Source organism: Oratosquilla oratoria, unplaced genomic scaffold, assembly GCF_046742065.1.
Source record: "Oratosquilla oratoria isolate Oo_2021 unplaced genomic scaffold, ASM4674206v1 SCAFFOLD45, whole genome shotgun sequence".
In the NCBI taxonomy this organism is placed as follows: Eukaryota; Metazoa; Arthropoda; class Malacostraca; order Stomatopoda; family Squillidae; genus Oratosquilla; species Oratosquilla oratoria.
The window spans coordinates 8118734-8131896 of NW_027467710.1; the positions used below are offsets into that span (position 1 = coordinate 8118734).

The 13163-nt window shown below is 54.7% G+C and overlaps 3 protein-coding genes across 3 annotated transcripts; all 3 read left to right on the top strand.

Annotated features, from left to right (window-relative positions):
* Positions 1–3238: 3238 nt before the first annotated feature.
* On the top strand, positions 3239–4333 carry LOC143023248 (isoleucine--tRNA ligase-like). The gene has a single exon (XM_076181770.1). It carries the CDS (start codon positions 3239–3241, stop codon positions 4331–4333), a length of 1095 nt encoding a protein of 364 aa, XP_076037885.1.
* A 41-nt stretch (positions 4334–4374) lies between these two features.
* Positions 4375–5597, top strand: LOC143023249 (isoleucine--tRNA ligase-like). The gene is made up of 2 exons (XM_076181771.1): positions 4375–5153; positions 5192–5597. Exons 1-2 carry the CDS (start codon positions 4375–4377, stop codon positions 5595–5597), a joined length of 1185 nt encoding a protein of 394 aa, XP_076037886.1.
* Positions 5598–6188: 591 nt separating this feature from the next.
* LOC143023250 (adenosylcobalamin/alpha-ribazole phosphatase-like) lies at positions 6189–6695 on the top strand. The gene has a single exon (XM_076181772.1). It carries the CDS (start codon positions 6189–6191, stop codon positions 6693–6695), a length of 507 nt encoding a protein of 168 aa, XP_076037887.1.
* Positions 6696–13163: the final 6468 nt, after the last annotated feature.

Genomic DNA, 13163 nt, shown 5'->3' on the forward strand with positions numbered 1-13163 from the left:
AAGAATACAGTGCCGGCAGCGAAACCGATAAGGATTATATAGAAGGTGCAAAAGCGGCTGGTCAAGAAGTCTCTGAGTATGTTCGTGCTGAGTTTGACGAGATGGACGCCAACGCCGATGGCCTGCTCACTCAAGACGAGATGAAACAAGATCTCACTGGCGATTGATTGCATCTAGAGCAGTTACAATCTTGTCGGTTGGCAGGCTTGCTGTAGCATGAAACAGCAAGCCATTGCCCAATATTTCCGGTCTTTTATCTAAGCTGCGCTCTGGGCTTGCTAAAACAAGCTGACCCTTATCTGCGCCGTTGCAGTATCGACACCACCTAGGCCGTCGTCCGATTCATAGACAACCCAGTAGTAGTAGGCGCGCCCAAATATAAAGGGCGCTCGGATGCGTAACTGGCCGGTTGTGCTCATGGTAGCTCGGTTGCCAAGTTGGCCTGCATCTGTGATGCGATAACTCAAAATATCACCGTCTTCATCTGTGTCGTTACTGCTGACATCAAAGGTGCGCGTTTGCCCAGATCGTAGTTCAAACTCGTCATTGCGGGCGCGTGGGCTGTGATTGTTCAGGCCAGGGTCCTGTAGTCCGCTAATGCTGACTTTAAATGTCCTCGGTGCTGGTGTTTGCAGCCATGCCGTTTATAGCGGTATCTGTCACGGCGGACAGTGATTGTCGCTTCGCCGTTGCCCAGTGCCTGCATCGCTATTTCACCGCGACCAGCGCTGCTTAGTCCTGTCACTTGTACAGCGACAATTGTCGGTGCTGAACTTGTTGCCCGTACTTGCAAGGCTTGATTAACTGTCTCTGCATCGCTGACGCGAAATGTCGCAGAGATTGCGGTGTCAGCGCCGGGGTCGTTGTTGTAGTTTTTGCTAATATCGGCAATGGAGGATATTTCTGGTGCTTGGTTGCTGGCAGAGACCTCGACGTTGACCGAAACTGTGACGGTGGCGCCGGCTGGGTCTGAGAGCGTCGCTTTAAAGGTGTCCGTACCACTGTAGCCAAATGTGGGCTCGTAAAAAGCCCCGCCGTTGTCTAGGCCGGTGGCACCGTGCGTTGGATCGGTGATGGCGATAACGTTGAGTTCAAAGTCCTCGGGATCATCGGCGAGTTGGTCGGCATCTAGGCTTAAGCGTGTGTTTTGCGCCGTTTCGAAGTACAGGTCATCAACTGCGACTGGAGCTTTGTTTTCGCCAGCTATCAGGATAGTGACCGTGGTCACTTGGGATTGCTGATCTCCATCATCGGCAGTGTAGCTAAAGCTATCTGATTGGCTTGGCCCCAAGCTGCCGTCAGATACGTAGTTAAAGCCGCCGTTGCTACTCAAGCTAAAGCCGCCTTGGTGTGCGCTCGGCGAATCTGCAAGTTTGGCGCTGATGCACTGGCCGGTGGATGCGGCGGTGCTTTTGTAGTCACGGTCGTCTTTATCGTTGTCCAGCACGCCTTGCCCTGAGTCGATATTGCACTGCTCATCGAATTTAACACCAGGGATTTCTAGCGCCTGTTGATACTTCACGATATAGGTATCAGATTGCGTGTCGGGCGCATCGTTGATTGGGCGGATACACATATCAAAAGACGTGCTTATCTACAGCGCCATCGTCGTCTTCGGCGAGGATCTCGTACTGCAGGGCGACAGGGCGGTTAACCGCCGGTGCCTTGAGTAGGTAGACGCTGTTGTCGTCTGGGTCTTTGTCAAAGTTGACGTTGCAGCTGTCGGCGTCCACACAGGCATCTTCCAGCTGGTCGACTGTGTCGGCAACGCTAAACCATTGGCCACAAGACGCGGCGACTGATTTGCCGCTGTCCATTTCCCTGAATGTGGCCGAGACCGTGGAGTCGTCGACAACCGATACACGCAAAGTGCCGCGCTCCTCGATGCTGGCAACTTTGGCGTCGAACTTAATGTCTGGAGCGTTCGAGTTGGATGTCGGGTGCTTTGTTGTCCGTGCGGCCGGTTGAGTCCACCCAGCTACATGCGGGCAGAGGTGGCGGCTGCTGCTAGGAGCAAAAAAAGTCTGCTTTGCACGATATCCATAATATTTCCACGTCGCTTAAGAGCGGCGAATTGCCTTGAGTAAATCGACTAGAGCGATGGATCGTTGCTGTCTGATCTGTCGCTGTAGATGTTTGCGATAAAAACATGAATATTCGCCGCTTGCGATTGCAGGGCAGACAGAATGCCTTGTGATGCGCTTGGCGGGTTTATCGCGATTGGGGGCATTATGCGCACTAGTGAATGTTAAGTTTTTGAACCACTCGACACTTTGCTGCATTGGAAGCTGTGCATTTAGTAAAAGACGGCTGCGAATTAGCGGAGATTTATTGGGAAAGGCGTGGCGTATAGACGTAGTCGCTGATGAGAGAGCTGATCATCTTGCGGTCAGCTGGCGGCGCTAAGTTCGGCTTTGATTTGCTTAAGTTGTTATTAAGCCTAATATCTTCGGCTCACGGCATGTCAGTGGAAGGGGGTTGCTGCGGTGGCTAGGCGCTAGTTCATCAGTCAAGGCACCTGTGAATATTGCTTTGTCGGCCCAGCATACGTGCTGCATTTTGCCATCCGGCTAGCTTCCGCAATACTCAATTGCGCCGGTCAGCTGCTCCCTCGATAGCTTCTGGCCTTAAGCGTTCGCATTGGCGTCCCTATTTTGTACCCCTGCGGTGCGATTACACGGCCCAAATTCGCTAACTTTGCGTTTAAACTGTGGGATTGCATTGCATTTTCACAGAATTCATTTTATAGGCCCCGCCGTGAGCAAGCCCGAAAGCCCCTACAAGCATACCCTCAATTTGCCGCAGACCGATTTTCCGATGCGTGCCAACCTGCCCAACCGTGAGCCTAAGTTGTTGGCACACTGGGCGGAGATTGCGTTGCACGACAAAATTCGGAAAGCGTCTGAAGGGCGGCCCAAATTTGTATTGCACGACGGCCCGCCATACGCCAACGGCAGTCTGCACATGGGTCATGCACTAAATAAGGTGCTCAAGGACATCATCGTCAAAAGCCGCCAGATGGATGGCTTTGACAGCCCTTTACGTGCCTGGCTGGGATTGCCACGGGCTGCCGATCGAAAACAAGGTCGAGCAAAAGTCTGGTAAAGCTGGGCAAAATAATCTCAGAAGGGGAGTTTCGTCAGCGTTGCCGTGAATACGCGCAGGGCCAGATCGACGGACAGCGTGAAGAATTCAAGCGACTGGGCATCGTCGGAGACTGGGAAAACCCTACCTGACCATGAACTTCCAGAACGAAGCCGACGCGGTTCGCGCTCTGGCTAAGATCATCGAGCGTGGGCACGTCTACAAAGGCACCAAGCCGGTGTATTGGAGCTGGGGTGCACACACGGCATTGGCCGAGGCCGAGGTCGAGTACCAAGACAAAACATCGCTGAGCATCGATGTGCGCTTTAAGCCGGCAGATGAAGCGAGCTTTTTGGCCAAGTTCAGCCTAGACGGCGACAGTGCTGGCCCAGTTTCTGTGGTGATCTGGACCACCACACCCTGGACTCTACCTGGCAACCAAGCAGTCACTATTCACCCCGAGCTGAGCTATGCGTTGGTCGAAGTTGATCTAGGCGCCGGACAAGAGCGCATCATGGTTGCCGAGGAAATGGTCGACGCGGTGATGAAGCGCTGGGGTGCCGAGAGCTATCGTGTGGTTGCTCGCGCTCTGGGTGAGTCGCTTGAGCGGCAAGTGTTGCGTCATCCCTTCTACGAGCGTGATTCACTGTTGGTGTTGGGTGATTACGTCACCACCGATTCCGGTACGGGCTGTGTGCACACTGCGCCCGATCACGGCGTGGATGACTTCTACAACAGCCAGAGATACGGCATTGAGCTGTTGAACAACGTCGGCCCCGAAGGAAAATTTAACGAGCACGTCGAGCTGTTTGCCGGCGAGCACGTGATCAAAGTCGATCAGCACATGGTCGAGGTGCTGGAGGCGCACGGTGCGCTGGTCAGCAATGTGCCTTATAAGCACAGCTACCCCTACTGCTGGCGTACCAAAACACCGGTTATCTACCGTGCGACACCTCAGTGGTTTGTCAGCATGGAGCAAAAAGGTCTGCGCCAACAAGCCTTGGATGAGATCTCCAAAGTAAAATGGGTGCCAGGCTGGGGTGAAGCCCGCATCCACGGCATGATCGCCAATCGTCCAGACTGGTGTATATCGCGTCAGCGCTACTGGGGTATTCCTATTCCACTATTTGTGCACAAGTCCACCGGTGAGTTGCACCCTGAGACTTTGCCCGTGATGGAAAAAAGTAGCGCAGAGCATTGCCAAAAACCGGTATACAAGCTTGGTTTGATACCGCCAGTGAAGACTTGATCAGCGACGCCGCCGCCGACTACGAGCGCGTCACAGACGTCATGGATGTTTGGTTCGACTCCGGCAGCACGTTTTTCCATGTGCTGCAGCAGCGTGAAAACCTCACTTATCCAGCGGACTTGTATTTAGAGGGCTCGGATCAGCACCGCGGATGGTTTCATTCGTCTTTGTTGACCTCTTGCGCCATCAATGGCCACGCGCCGTATCGCCAAGTGCTAACACACGGTTTTACGGTGGATGAAAAAGGCCACAAGATGTCCAAGTCCTTGGGCAATATCATCGAGCCGCAAAAAGTCATCAAAGAGTTGGGCGCCGATATCGTTCGCCTGTGGGTCGGCTCGGTGGACTACAGTGGTGAGATAAGCCTCTCCAACGATATTCTCAAACGCACCGCCGACAGCTACCGTCGGATTCGCAACACCGCACGCTTTATGGTGTCGAACATGGTGGGCTTTGATCCGCAGCAGCATGTATTGCCAGCCGCTGAGATGTTGTCACTGGACAGCTGGATTGTCGGTCGTGCGGCGGCGTTGCAAAAAGAAATCGAGCTCGCCTACAAGGACTACCAGTTCTTGGTTGTTGTGCAGAAGGTGCATCACTTCTGTGCGGTCGACTTGGGTGGTTTTTATCTGGACGTGATAAAAGATCGCCAGTACACCACCAAGAGCGACAGCCAGGCGCGTCGTTCGGCACAAACCGCGCTGTACCACATCACCGAAGCGCTGGTGCGTTGGATTGCACCGGTGTTGTCATTTACAGCGGACGAGCTATGGGCGCATCTACCCGGTGAGCGCGGCGAGTCGGTACACCTAGAAACTTGGTACGAAGGTTTGGCGAGCAATCGCAAAATGCCATCAGCAACGAAGACTGGTCGCGCATTTTGACGGTTCGTGTTGCGGTCAACGGCGCGCTGGAAGCCGCCAGAACTGCCAAGCAAGTGGGCGCCTCACTAGAGGCTGAAGTCGCCTTGTTTGCCGATGATAAAACCGCCGCGGCACTTGGCAAGCTCAAAGACGAGCTGCGTTTCGTGACTATCACCTCGAAAGCCAGCGCGGCGCCCCTTGCCGATAAAAGCAGCGAAGCCACCGTCGCTGAAATTGAAGACGGTGAGTTGTATGTGCAAGTGAAGGCATCTGAGCACGCCAAGTGTGATCGTTGCTGGCACCGCCGTGAAGATGTCGGCAGTGATGCCGCGCATCCTTTGCTGTGTGGTCGCTGTGTGCAGAACGTCGACGGTGAAGGCGAGCCGCGGGAGTTCTGCTAATGGGGCAGTGGTTGTTCTACGGATTGAGTGCCGTGATCATTGTGCTTGATCAATGGAGTAAGCAAGTCGCCGAGGCCGCTATGGATCTCGGCGATGGCTTTGTCGTGGCTTCGTGGTTCAACTGGGCGCTGGCCTACAATGAGGGCGCGGCCTGGAGCTTCTTGAGCAAACGCCGGAGGCTGGCAGCGCTGGTTTTTTGTCGTGCTCAGCATTGCCGTTAGCATCGCCCTAGTGGTGTGGATATCACGCGTCTGGCGCAGCGAGAGAATGCTCGCACTCAGCTTGGCACTGGTGCTCGGTGGTGCCGTTGGCAATCTCATCGATCGCGTCTTGTATGGCCATGTCATTGATTTTTATCCAGTGGCATTACAACGGTTGGTATTTCCCGACCTTCAATGTCGCGGATATGGCAATAACCGCAGGCGCTGCGGTGATGATCTGGTGCTCATTTTTTGGTGCCGATAGCTCTGTGGCGGCTAGCTCGGAGCGGTGAGTCAGCTCGACTTATTGCTGCTGCGCCACGGTCCAACCGCGTGGAATCAAGACAAACGTTTACAAGGTCACACCGATATCTCGGTTGACCTCGAGGCCATGCAGCAGCAGTGGCCCACACCCCTAGCCGACGAATGGCATCAGCGCCAATGGTTGTGCAGCCCGCTCAGCCGTGCGCGCCAAACCGCCGAATACTTCCAGCTACAAGCCAAGCCCGAGCCTGCATTGATTGAAATGCATTGGGGCGACTGGGAGGGCAAGCGCCTGAGCGAGCTACGCGCACAGGACCCAGCAGAGCTGCAGCGTATTGAAGCACAGGGCCTGCATTTACGCGCACCCAGTGGGGAGAGCCCGGCGGAGGTAATCACGCGGCTCAGCGAGTGGGCGGATGCTCTGCTGCCGTTGCAAGGGGAGTTGGCTCTGGGGGCGGTGAGTCACAAGGGGGTTATTCGTGCCTTACTGGCCGCGGCCACTGGTTGGGACATGCTGGGCAAGCCGCCTGAGCGATTGGACTACCGTTGTGGGCAGTTGTTTCGCCGTGCTGCTGGGCGCTGGGCATTAGTGCAAGCCAACGTGCCTTTGTCAGGCAGTTCAACGCAAGGTTAGTCACGCGTGAAGCTCAAAACTATTTTCTCACTGTGGATGTTTATCGCCATTGCGGCGTCTTATCTGTTGGCGTATACGCCCTTGCTGTTGCCGCTGATATACGGTGTGTTTAGCCTGTTGGCCTATGGTTTTTACGCCAAAGACAAAGCGGCGGCTAGAGCTGGTGCGTGGCGGGTACCTGAGAACAGCTTGCACGCGCTGGCGCTTTTGGGTGGCTGGCCAGGTGCTGTGTTGGCGCAGGAGCGCCTGCGGCATAAAACGCAAAAGACACGCTTTCTGCTGGTGTTTTGGGCTGACAGTTGTTTTAAATGTCGCCGCCTTTTGTGCACTGCACCTAGAGCCGCTCAGTCATGCGCTTCACGAGGTGATGCAGCAAGCAGATGCCCTGGTCGTCAATGTGAGCGATAGCGGGCAGCTTGCGAGTGTGCTGCGTGAGCTTTTTCAGTATCGCTAGCGCTTAGAGGCTGGCCGTCAGTCCAGCAAGCCACCACCGCCTGCGTCGTCTCCCGCTTCGTCCAGCTTGGCCTTGGCTGCGGCTTCGGCGGCAAGCACTGTCATGGCGGCAGCCCCCGCCGCTGTCAGCAATGGGCTGTTGTTGCCGGTGTTATCTGCTGCAGCTTCAGTACTTGTATTTTCTGGTAGCAGTACGCGCACTTCACGGCGAGCAAAGCGAATACCTTCAGCCTCGAGCGCATCACGCACCAAGCGGTACGCCTCACGCCTGATGATCCACTGCTCACCGGGTTTAGAGGTGAATTTCATGCGCACGATAAGTGCCGAGTCGTCGACTCGCATCACGCCCTGTGATTTTAATGGCAAGATAAAACTCGGCCCCATCTCGTCGTTCTCGAGCATTTTCTGGCCTGTTTTTTTGATGATTTTGCGTACTTTTTCAATGTCGGTTTCATAGGGCAGGCGCAGCTCAAGTTTCATGGTGACCCAGTCGCGGCTGAGATTGCGCACGGTTTTAATCTCACCGTAGGGTATGGTTTGCACCGCACCTAAGTGGTGCCGTAGTTGCATAGAGCGTAGTGATATTTGCTCGACCGTGCCACGCAGGTTTTCGATCTCGATGTATTCGCCCCGTCTAAAGGCGTCGTCGATCAAAAAGAACATACCGCTGAGAATATCTTGCACAAGTTTCTGCGCACCAAAACCAACAGCGATACCCACAACCCCGGCACCGGCCAATATGGGCGCTATGGATATACCAGTGGAGTGCAAAACCGAGAGCACCAGAAAGACAAAAAAGAACACATTGAGCGTGCTGCGAATTAGCGGGAGTAGTGTCTCGGAGCGCGATGCACCAGCGCCTCCAGCGTCACCTTCTAAACTCGCCAGCGCACTTTCTTCGACCGGGAGTTTGCGCTCTATGTAGGCACTCATCAGTGTCCACGCGGTATACACCAAGCCGACAGTGACAAGTATATCGACTATTCGCCAGAGCTTTTCGGTGCCCATGGCCATAGAGACGAGACCACCCGTGTTAAAGCCCCAAGCATAGAATGCCGCCACGAGCGCAAAAACTACACTGACCAGCCGGAAGGCGGTTTGCATCACTCGCCGAAAAAAACGCGGCGCGTCGCTCGAAGTGAGAGCTTTGAAGCCACTCGATTTGCGAGACGTTTTGTAACAAAGCGTGCACCAAGCGGTCGAGTATGGGGAAAATCAAAGTGATCCACCAAGCGATAGCAATAGTGGCGGCCGTTTCGGTGTTGCCCATAAAGCTGTTGTACAGCCAAGATCCCCAGACACCCAGCAACCAGGCGGTAAAAACAGCAGGCCAAATGTGAATAAATACCTGTAGGGCAAAACCTTGGCGTTTGACCACTTCACTGTGGCTGCTGCCAGATTCTCCTTCGAGAAACATTTGATCGATTTCTTTTTTGAAAACAAAGACGCCGGAAATCAAGAGCCCATTGAGCAGAAATGAGTAGGGGATCATCAGTCCGGTGGCGAGAATCGGCTCCATGTCACTGAACATGCAATAGTCGATCAGTGCGCGGCCAAAGGTGTTAGCGAATATGAAAACTAGGAACCAGCGGTAGATTTTGGCTGAAGCAGCGCAGTCGAGGCTGACAACACGCAGCACCTTATGGTGTGGCGAGAAAACATTGCTGCAGACAATGGCACTGATGCGGAACCAGATTAAAGCTTCGAGCACAACTGTGTGCAAGTGGTCGTAGTAGGGGTTGCCGTAGAGGTTCATCAGCTCGCAGGTGTAGGCCACAACAAACAGCGCCATGATGCCCAGCAGTTGCACAACACTGCGCAGAAGGATGTATTTGAACTTGAGTGAACGGGTTTTTTCGCGGCTATCGACGTAGTGGTGCAGACGCTGTAATAGTTGCGGGTGGTCAAGTACTCGACCAATAAGCCCAAGTACGCACGCGAGTGCAATAGTAAATACAACCTTGTTCCAATGAAACCCAGCCTCAGGGTTGGTGGCCTGATCGAGCGCGGCATTTAGCTCAGAGCTAAAATTTGGCAGTTGATCTTTTAGCTGGTGCAGACGGCTGGCGAGGCTATGTGTCATGCTCTCGCCTTGCCATTGTCTGTAGTTGCTCGCCTCGTAGCCTGAATAGTCGGGGGTGTAGTCTTCTGGCTCAGTTGTCGAGCTGGTGTTGTTTTCAGTTGTGCTGAGAATTTTGACCAGCAGATCTCGCACCTGTTGCTCGTCGATCTGGCTGTCAGTTTGTGCTTCGCTGGTAGCGGTTTCAGTTGCCGCCAGCGTGATGGTGTTGCCCAGCAGCGTAAACACAAATAACAAACAGCAGCAGCCAGCCAGCGTGGCGCGAGCGTCGAGGCAGTGCGCTTGTCGTTGTTATGGCTGTATGGCGCATAAGTTTGTATCTCTTGGTTTAATTCGCTCGGTGCACGCGAACGTTTTTGCTATTCGAGAGCAGGTTGCTCAGCGCTGAGCGCCGTATGCATTACCTGAGTTGCACTGCTCATGCCATGTTTGGCCGCAACATAGGGCCGTGTGTTGGCGCGGTAAGTGGCCAGTTTTTCTGGATTGTCCAGCAATCGCTGCAAGGCTTGGGCAAAGGCATTGGCGTTGCGTGGCTCTACCAGTTCGCCCGTCGTACCGTGACTGACCACACTGGCTGTGCCGCCTTCACGGCCCGCAAGCACGGGGAACGCCATAGCTCTGCGCTTCTAGCAGTGCCATGCCAATGGCTTCGTTGACTGCTGGCCAGACCATTAAGTCGCAGCGGCTGACAAATGATTGCAAGGCCGCGCCGCGTAGGCTGCCCTCAAAGCTCACGGGCAGGCCGAATAAACAATGATTCGGCGCGTCGCCGAGCTTTGCCGTCACCGACAATATGTAGCTGCACCGGTGATGTTATTTGTTTTAGCGCTTGCGCCAGAATAACCAGACTGTGCAGCTTGTCCCCTGGTCGCAGCATGGCGACAGCAACCAGTTTTGTCGGTGTCGTGCTTGTCGTTTGTGTGCTGTCGGTCTCGGTCGTGTTTGGCGTGATGGCGTCCAAGTCGAGAAATACCGGTAGCCTGATGATACGCGCTGCAGGTCGCAGGGCTTTTTGCACGCCTGCTTGGTCCGTCGGATTAAGCACAAAGCAACCGCTCGCCAGCTGAAAGCTGCGCGCCAAAGCTCGGTTGGTATTGTTGCCAAGGGCCATTGGCTCGCTTCTGCGCCCACGAGGCCTCGCTTATCCAGTAGCGAATGCGCAGTCTGCTCAACTATCGTTGGGCCAATCAGGTCCGGTGCTTTGTAGTAGTTGTGATAACAAAAAAACACATCGGGCTGGTAGTGTTCTGCTTGCCAGCGCCGCAGTAGGCGCTTGGCTAGGCGTTCTCCAAGGCTGATCATGCGCTCCTGGCGTTCGCTGTCTCCACGTGAATCTAGGCTACGAAACTGGCTCACTAGGCGAACTTCAAAACCCGCTTGTTGCAATGCTTTGAACAGCAGCTGCGCGATCAGCCTGTCACCGGAGGGCTGCGGGTGCAGCGGCGATTTAAGTGGCGCATAAAAAGCTATCTTGCGCTTGTTGTCGCCGCTTGGGTTGTTCATTTGTCTGTTGGTGCGCCAAACAGCTCAACTAACTGATCAATGCCGTGGTGCATGTCAAAAGTGGAGCGAACCTTGGCTTGGCCGTTTGTCAGCTAGTTTAATGCGCAACTCTGGCTGTTGGCTCAAACGCAGCAATTGCTCGCACAGTGCCTCAGGGTCGTTGGGCGGCACCAGCATACCTGTTTCTCCCGATTCAATCAGTTCTGGGATGCCAGAAAATCGTTGTCGACAAACAGCAAAGTCCCTGCGTTTGCGCCTCCATTAGTACGTTTGGCAGGCCGTCGCGGTCACCGTCTTCCGTGACCCGGCTGGCGAGCACAAATAGGTCACCTGTGCGATAAGCATCGAGCACGGCAGGTTGTGGCAGCGCGCCCATCCAGTGCACACGATCCGCAATGCCAAGCGCCTTTGCCTGCTGGGTTAAGGGCTCTAGCAAAGAGCCGCCGCCTATGTGGTCAAAGCGCCAGTGCAAGTCTTTGGGTAGTTTTGCAAGTTGCGGTCAGCAGCAGGTCGTAGCCTTTTTCTCGACTGCGCGACCAACGCTGATAAAGCGCACGGGGCGGTTGGCGTCACTGCCGTCAGCGGGTGATTGCGAGCGTGTCGGTGGCACCGCAAAGCGTTGACTGTCGATGCCGTGATAGACCAGATTAACTTTGCTGGCGTCGCTGCTCAAGGTGGCCAAATAGCTTTGGTTGGCGCCGGTGCAGGTGGCAAGCCACTGCATGCTATCGAGCTTCTCGCGTAGTTCCCATTCGGGCGAAGTCCAGATGGTCTTTGGCGTGCGCCGAGCAGCTCCAGGGTTTATTGCAGAGCAGGGCGGCGTATTGGGTGACGGCTGCGGGCGTGTGCATAAAATGCGCGTAGAGGATATCGGTGTTGGGGTCCAGCTCTCGGGCCAGCACCAATGCCTGACCAAATCGTCTGATTCGATTGCTGCTGCGATCACGTTTTAGATCTTTGCAAAAGTGGCTAAAAGCGAGCTTAAACTGGCGTTTGAGCAGAGCGTGCAATAAGCCGCGCAGCACACGGCCGGGCTCTTGGTGCAGATACTCGGGCAGGTAGCGAACCGGCGCCTGAATACGCTCGTGCACTGGGTGGCGGCTTTTGTCGGTGGGGTGGCGCAGCGACACCAGCTCGATGCTATAACCGCGTTGCTCAAGCGCTAGGATTTCTTGTGCGATAAATGTTTCGGAAAGGCGCGGGTAGCCTTTGAGAATAAGAGTTATGTGCTTCACAAAAAATCCGCTTCAATAGATATAAGAAAAAATAACATCATCTGGCCAGCGCTTGCTCGGCCTGCAACCAAACAATTTTTGGCGTGCGCAGCTGTTTTGATCATCAACTCGCCTAAAAAATCCCAGCAGCCTTGATCATGGGCCAAATGATGCGTCATCAAGCCCACAGGTTCGGCGGTGTCAGTTGCAGAGAGTCGGCGTGCACGAAGCTGTGCGACAATATTTTCTAGGCACTGTTGCGTGCCAATAAACGCGCGTTTTTTCCAGTCGATGATATCAATGTGTACGTTGAACTTTGTGCCTGAATAGCTGTGTTCGGCGCGTGGACCAAGACCTGATAAGGCGCGGTAGCCAAGTACCGTAATTGCAGTTTCGGCCGCAGGCTCTGTGCGATTCCAAGGGGGCACGATGATATCGACATAGCGCTCGCCAAAGGCTTGCTGCAATAGCTTTCTGCCGTTGCTCAGTCTGTCGTGCAGTTGTTCGGTATTTTGTGTGCCGCCCAATTCTATTTTGCGTTGGCCTTCGCGCGCGTGGTTCTGGTGGTTATAACCGTGTTGCAAAATCCACAGATTGGGGCTCTGCCGCACCAGCTGCGGCAGCGACGCTTCGAGCAGCTGAGGAATAGACGCAAGGTGCAGTGCAATAGCGCCACCCGGTTGCTGTAGCGAGATTAGTTGGCGCAGTGCGGCTGTGTCAGCCACGGCGTCGTCGTCTCGCCACCACAGCGCGACCGGCTGTTGCCACTGTTGTAATTCGTCTTCAAGTAACTGCCAGCTAGGATGCACAGGCTTGTCCATTCACGTGAGTGTTTAGCGCAGCCAATCAACTAACAATTTGGCTGCGTTGTCGGCACCTTCAAGGTTGATTTCAATGTGTTCTATGGCCTGCGCCAAGGCACGATCAATGGCGTCTGCCAGCGTCGTGACGCCAAGCTGTTCGGGCGGCAGGCAGATAAGCCGAGATTTCTCTTGCAGCAGCTCGGTACGCTGCAGCTGTTCTGTTCTCGCCTTCACCGACAAATGGCACCATCACAGAGGCAATGCCCGACTGCAGTACGTCCATGTGGTGTTGTAGCCCGCCAAGGAGACTGAGACCTGCATTCGGCTCATGTGTTCACACAGGTTCTGCAGAAAGTCCGTCACTGTGAGTCGCGGGTGTTGCAGCTCAACCAGTGCTTTTATTGCCGCAGGCTCT